This window comes from Anabrus simplex, chromosome 6 (assembly GCF_040414725.1).
Source record: "Anabrus simplex isolate iqAnaSimp1 chromosome 6, ASM4041472v1, whole genome shotgun sequence".
In the NCBI taxonomy this organism is placed as follows: domain Eukaryota; kingdom Metazoa; phylum Arthropoda; class Insecta; order Orthoptera; family Tettigoniidae; genus Anabrus; species Anabrus simplex.
The window spans coordinates 159,475,342-159,481,829 of NC_090270.1; the positions used below are offsets into that span (position 1 = coordinate 159,475,342).

Sequence of the window (6,488 nt, forward strand, 5' to 3'; positions counted from 1 at the left end):
AATTTGTTTAGTTGGTAGTCGTTTTGAACATAAGTTCCTGACAGGTGGTAGTGGTTATTGTTTTAAGAGGAAGTACAACTATGCAACCCTCCTCTATGTAACACAAATCAGAGAGAAAAAATGGAAGGGATCCAACACTTTGAAAAATGAAGATATCAGCCAAAGAAAGACGAGGGCCACGAAGGCTGTGAAAATGAGACTCCCTAGGCCTCGAGTGCTCTAATACCATCAGGGTCAGAAAAGAGCAAGAGTTGACCAAGGGAGGTCGGATAGGATAGGATAGATGAAAGTGAGGAGCCTGGCACAAGTGGAAGAAATGCCAGGACTCAGCTCAGGACCCCGTATTCGCCAACCCATGCTCCCAAGTTAAGAGCCCCTGAGGCAAGTTCCTGACAAGCCATAAAGATCGTTATGGCATACGATTTTTAAAAAAACTTCAAAAAATTATGTAAATTTGATTCATACCGGCTAAACAGACTAGCTTATAGGAATTGTCTTTAGCTCTGGTTCAAAGATTCCACAGAGGTGCTTAATAGTTAAAAGGCAAAAATATACATTGCTTCTGAATACTTTAATGTCATAAATTCCCAATCCAAATGAAAACTCCATAAGAACATTTCTCATGGTTAGATTTCATAAGATTTCACTCAAGGAGACTCAGTTTAAATTATAGGCGATAATAATTATTACTGCAGTAGTCTACCTAAAGTGGTATACAACACACGTCTAGCACTAAATGATCTATGTGTGGAGCATATGACTTAACATGATGCAAGTTCTTAACACTCACTTTCCATGGAGTATTTTCACCATATAGTTCAACAAAATTGTCAAATAAACTATGACAGACATGAAGTGCCCAGAGTTTCCATTCTAAATTTCTCCAATAAATGTTCATAGCAGGATTCTCCTCAAGCACTTGGCTGCTTACTATGTGGAAAGAATTTTGAGAATAATTGAAAGATTCCAAAATTCCTTCCCGAGTGTATGATGCATCCAACTCCTTCAAGATATAACTACATCTCTCACAAAACGTCATACATACAGTTTGACTTTCAGTTACATTTAGATGCCCACAGTCTGAGGTATCAGGCACTTTGTCACTTTTACCAGAGACAACATTTTCATGGATATGAAGAACACCCCCTGTTGTTCTGAGAGCAGCACATGCAGTTTTCCATCCAACTCTACTTGAAGGCAATAAACCCAGATTCACTCTATCTGCCACACCTTTTGGACATAATTTTAAACAGTCGCCTTCATATATAATGCACTTATCAGAAACATTATTTTGCTGCAAACTTATTTTCAATGCTAAAACAGAATAAGGATTCCACTCACAAGCATGCACAAGTTTTGCTCTGCCATGCAATATGAATGGTAAAGTAAAATAACCAATTCCAGCATACATGTCGACCACAACTTGTTCATCACATTTTAACCTACTAACCCTGTGTCGTTCTGGAGCATTTCCTGCACAAAACATGCTTTTTTCAACATCCCAATTGTAATGTATACCATTATCTACATGATGCACCCAACTACTATCTCCCCAGACCATGTGTACACAAGGAGAACGAAATTCATCCGACTGTATGCGAGACTTGAATGCAATCCTTTTAACTTTTAAAACACTGCAAATGCATTTCCAAAGTTCTTCACCCAGTTCTTTCCAGACTGTGTTTGAAAAACACTTTCTGGAATCAAACATTACCAAATCCCCATACTTTTCCCATGATTTAGGGATTTCATGCAATATATTTTCACATCCTTCTATATTTCGCAATCTCATTAATTTCTTAATTTGTAACGCCAAGCAATCCGACGATGACAGCACACTACGCGGCATGTAACTATCTTCACTCTTCTCATACTGAAGACAAAAGCTAGCACCATTCATTATGTATGTGCCTCCACTAAGCAAATAAGGCAAGAGATCTGCCTTGGCACTTTCAATCAAAGGTACACATATATTTGTGTCATATCTCTTGAAATGAAAACTTTTATTAATAATTTTCAATCTCTCAAATTCAGTCTTCAAAAGTTTACAATGCTTAATGTCCATAACTGCAACTAGAAGTTCCATATTTTAAAAAACGAAATCAATATTTACGCCTTCGCAAGTCGCAACCAAAAACTACCAAAACTACTGTACGCCCACTTTTTAATGATAGATTTTTGTACTCTGTGTTTAACGTTCGAAGCTCTGTGAGGAGTATGAAGGTGGCTCTGTCGGTTCCGGTAAATACTGCCAACTGAATGGAAATGAAATCTGCATTGAATCGATAATATGGTCGATCGATATGAATTTTCTAAACCTTTATTATCTTAACGCCAATAACTGTGTCACACACACAATATATAATACTATGTAATATTTCCCGGTGCGAAACGGGTTCCTAGCATGAATTCTATAGTTTGGCTTTGCTGTGTAAACAACAACAGTACGAGTACGTAAAGTGTACGCCAGATGTCGCACAGCGCTGATAAGCGATTCTTAGTTTGTGTTTCATAGGTTGCCAAACGAATCTCGAAGATAACCGATCAGCACTAGAGTGTAAATCTATCGCTAAAATGTGCGCAGATAGAACTTGATTGAAATACAGTAGAGATAATACGCGACACTGAGCGAGATATCGAGGGACAGCTACTGGAGTTCACTCTAGCGGATAGACCTGAACAGTACTGATTCTCTCATAAGAGCACGTGTATTTTTGTGTGAAGTTTTTGGTGTTATTTATGCGTTTTCAGTGAGTTGACATAAATAAATAGTAGTGTGTGTCATTCCTTGATATCTCCTCTCAACACGAGGGGAAAGGTATGTGCTGTGTTTGGCTGCAGTAATTACGAAGTAGAGAAAAATGCGCGGTCGTTCTTCAGGTTCCCTCGCGACAAGAACATGTAAGTAATATTGTGTTTGCATATATATTCTCCCAGTGACAGAGATTTTTATAGTACTTCCAACGAGCTAGAATAACATAGAGGGGCTGTATACCTGACATCAGCGCTCCCTGCTTGAAGCAAGTTGATAAGGGGCAGCCATGTTAACGGTTGTCAAAACAAAGCGAATTGGCGCGAGAGCATATGTTGAGGTGACGGGGAGATCGTGCATGCCAATTTAATTCCCTAAGTTTTAAGAAATGAAAAGATAGATTCTCGCTTTCAAGAATGACAGCCGTAAGCTCAGCGTATGGTTGTACTAATCGGAGTAATAAAACCAAGGATATATCGTACTTTAAGTAAGTATTACTGAATTATAGCCGAGATTCCTTTTTGTAATTTCTGTTTGTAATTAAATCCATTTTATTGTTTACTTAGCGAAAGTACGGATAGCCACGGTAATTATTTGTCGAATTTTGTTTCAGATTTCGTTTAAAGAACAAGGAATTAACTGAACAATGCGTTGTGAGGGCGAAAAGAGATAAACGGTATCCCACTCAATTCAGTTGCTTATGCTCTGTATATTTCCAGCCCTATTTAATTTTCATTCACATTTACAAATAAAGGAAATGGAACGTCCACCACCAAGAAAACGTAACCACAAAAAATCACTTATTTCGTTCAAACGTACACCAAGTATGATAAATACAGCATTTTACTGCTATTTTTGAAATGTATACAGCCGTTATTGTAGATGTCTGTTGCCTTGGTTTTTAAAACTACGCCACACTTCAGAATGGACAACTTTCAAGCTAGTAATCCCAGTATGATATGGTAATGGGAGAAACATGATATCCCCCCTATATTATAATAAATAATTATACTAAACGATTATTGTGGTAAAGTATTCATGGGCCGCCTCTGTGGTGCACTGATTAGCGTGAGCAGCTGCCACCCCTGGAAGCTCGGGTTCGATTCCCAGCTCCGCCACGAAATTTGAAAAGGGGCACGAGGGCTGTAACGGGATTCTATCAGCCTGGGGAGGTCAACTGAGTAGAAGTGGGTTCGACTCCCACATCAGCCATCCTCGAAGTGATTTTCCGTGGTTTCCCAATTCTCCTCCAGGCAAATGCCGGGATGGTACCTAACTTAAGGCCACGGGCGCTTCCTTCTCCCCCCACAAGGCCCCTGTTCAGCATAGCAGGTGCAGCCCTCCCTCACAGTTGTATCCCCCGACCCAATGTCTCACGCTCCAGAACACTGTCCTTGAGGTGGTAGAGGTGGGATCCGTCGCTGAGTCCGTGGGAAAAACCAACCCGGGAGGGTAAACAGATTAAGAAAGGAACACACTACTCATGAGGATGCAATAATTTTATAAATATTAACAGAATGAGGTTGTAACCTATTATAGGTCCCTATGATTTTAAGGTTTCCTGTCATAAATATTTATGTCCATAGTTTTTATTCTAATTTACGCTTAACCACAACAGCCAAGCAGGGTAACGCTCTTGTTCCGATTTCGAGGCCTATTCGTATGTCACTGTGCGATGATTTCGAACTACCCTACAATCAACTGATCGTGATGTTGGCCTCGTGCTGCAATATGATGAAGTGGCGGTATTCGCTTTCATGCTTCAAGCTTTCGGCAACGGACTTTAATTCTCCCCCAGCGATTCTAAAATGCGTATTTTCTACACTTTTCGTCATTTAAAGGCCATGCCCCCTTGCTTGTGTGACAACAGGAAACATGGCGGACGTTCGTTCTATTAGGTTCACCCAGGCAGCGCTTCCGCCTCTCTATGTTATTCTAGCTCGTTGAGTACTTCATAATCTTCTGACCTGCTCGACCCATATTTTAACTGACATAAAATATAATACGCATATTTTATTCTATAGTGCAGCAGTTAACCTTCAATACCGATGTGTTGTTGTAGGTGTGATCTGTGCGTTTTGAAATGTCACAGAAGCGATTTGGATAAGGTGTACAAGAAAGAAGGGAATTATAAGATCTGTTCAGATCATTTCCAGGCCAGCGACTTTAGAAATCCTCGACAATACAGCCAAGAGCAGGGGGGTGACACTTCATAGGGAGCGTCCGAAGCAGTTCTGAGATGGGCCAATCGATCTGCGCCAACTAATGAAAACTAAAATTCTCTTTTAGAGGGTTAATTTAGAAGGCAGAGGTTGGCATTACATATTCAGTTGCGTGGTACAGCAAATTCAAAACGCAACATCGTTATCGTTGCGCGCGAAGGGACCTTGGTCGTACGGTACGTAATAGTGCTTGTTAGACGAAAATTTGTTGAGATTCTTTCGCATTGAACGAGATTTTTGATCCATTTTTTTGAGAGTATGGAGTGAAATTATAATTATGCGCGTTCTTAGTGTGAAGAAATAGTATAATGATCATGAACGTACTTCACATTGAACTACCTAGCTGTTGCGAGTAAACGTCTGTGTGATTGTGCTTCTTACCTGCTGTTTGGAATAAATAAATTCAAAATATAAACTGAGTGCATTATGCTGTGTTTTACTTTCATTCTTTCCTTCTCGCGTTTTCCATTCCCATACATAAAAGTCGTGGGAAGGGTCAACGAACGAACGAACGAAAGAATGAGGATATGTTAGATCGTGATTTAGGCAGTTATGGGCGTTTTGGGGTTTTATATGAATTGCATTAATATTTTCAGTAATCATTGTTGCATTTATCACTTAATAGACGTAAATTTACATTAAAATGCGAACGGTGAAACAACGATACAAGCTAGCGTTATAACAGCATTGCCAACATACAAATACGGCAATTGCAATTTACTTTTCAAGTAAAAGACACGAGAGAAGCTTTAGGTACAACTTTCCTACCGAAATACAATCATTATCTCTATCACAATTAAAATTTTAACAAAGTAACAACTATCATCATCGTGTTTACTGCGAGGTACTATTGTGGGATTTATTTCCTTATGTTGGCAGAGAGAAAGTGGCCACTGTAGCTTCCATGACCTGTTTTCTCAGCCAACATTATTATACAGGAGTGACGGATCTATTTCTCTTATATGATCCTTGGCCAAGAGTATGTTACATTTTTGCGCTAATTCTACGTAAATATTCCTTAAAGCATCACTATCGACAACATTTTCATACTTTTCTTTCTTTATCCCTCTTCTCAGATTAAAGCCGAGATTTTATAGATTATTTTTCTGTTAGTAGGCTTCATGTTAAGAGGAAAATTCTCCAGCTATTAAATGTTAATTCATTGCATCATATGTGTAAGGAAAGTGCCGATATATTTATTAACAAGTGTCTTAATGTGATGATACAATGTTTTTAAATGAGAAAAAAGACAAATCCAACCGTAAGAGTTCAGGCAGGAATGCTAAAGCTAAAAAAGTAATGCATAAATGAAAGATCAAGGCATTTCGCACCAGTCCATTTCACTTCTTATTTATATGTCTGTCTTTGAATAATAACCTTTTAAATAATTATTCATTCATTTATCCAGAATTGCTTTAGCAACTTCGAAGTTAATATCTCAACAACACTTTCTTTCTAGACGTAATTTATTTATCCATTTCCGTATATACATTTCCATTGATATTTGAATTTAG

General features: G+C 38.6%; 1 protein-coding gene across 1 annotated transcript; it reads right to left on the bottom strand.

Annotated features, from left to right (window-relative positions):
- Positions 1-565: 565 nt before the first annotated feature.
- Positions 566-2,173, bottom strand: LOC136875598 (tRNA wybutosine-synthesizing protein 2 homolog). Its single transcript, XM_067149141.2, has one exon. The coding sequence runs from the start codon at positions 2,084-2,086 to the stop codon at positions 704-706; it is 1,383 nt and encodes a 460-aa protein (XP_067005242.2). The 5' UTR covers positions 2,087-2,173; the 3' UTR covers positions 566-703.
- Between the last annotated feature and the right edge of the window lie 4,315 nt (positions 2,174-6,488).

Bases quoted from the DNA above. Each gene is read 5' to 3' on its own strand.
- LOC136875598 (XM_067149141.2), bottom strand. From the start codon at position 2,086: ATGGAACTTCTAGTTGCAGTTATGGACATTAAGCATTGTAAACTTTTG.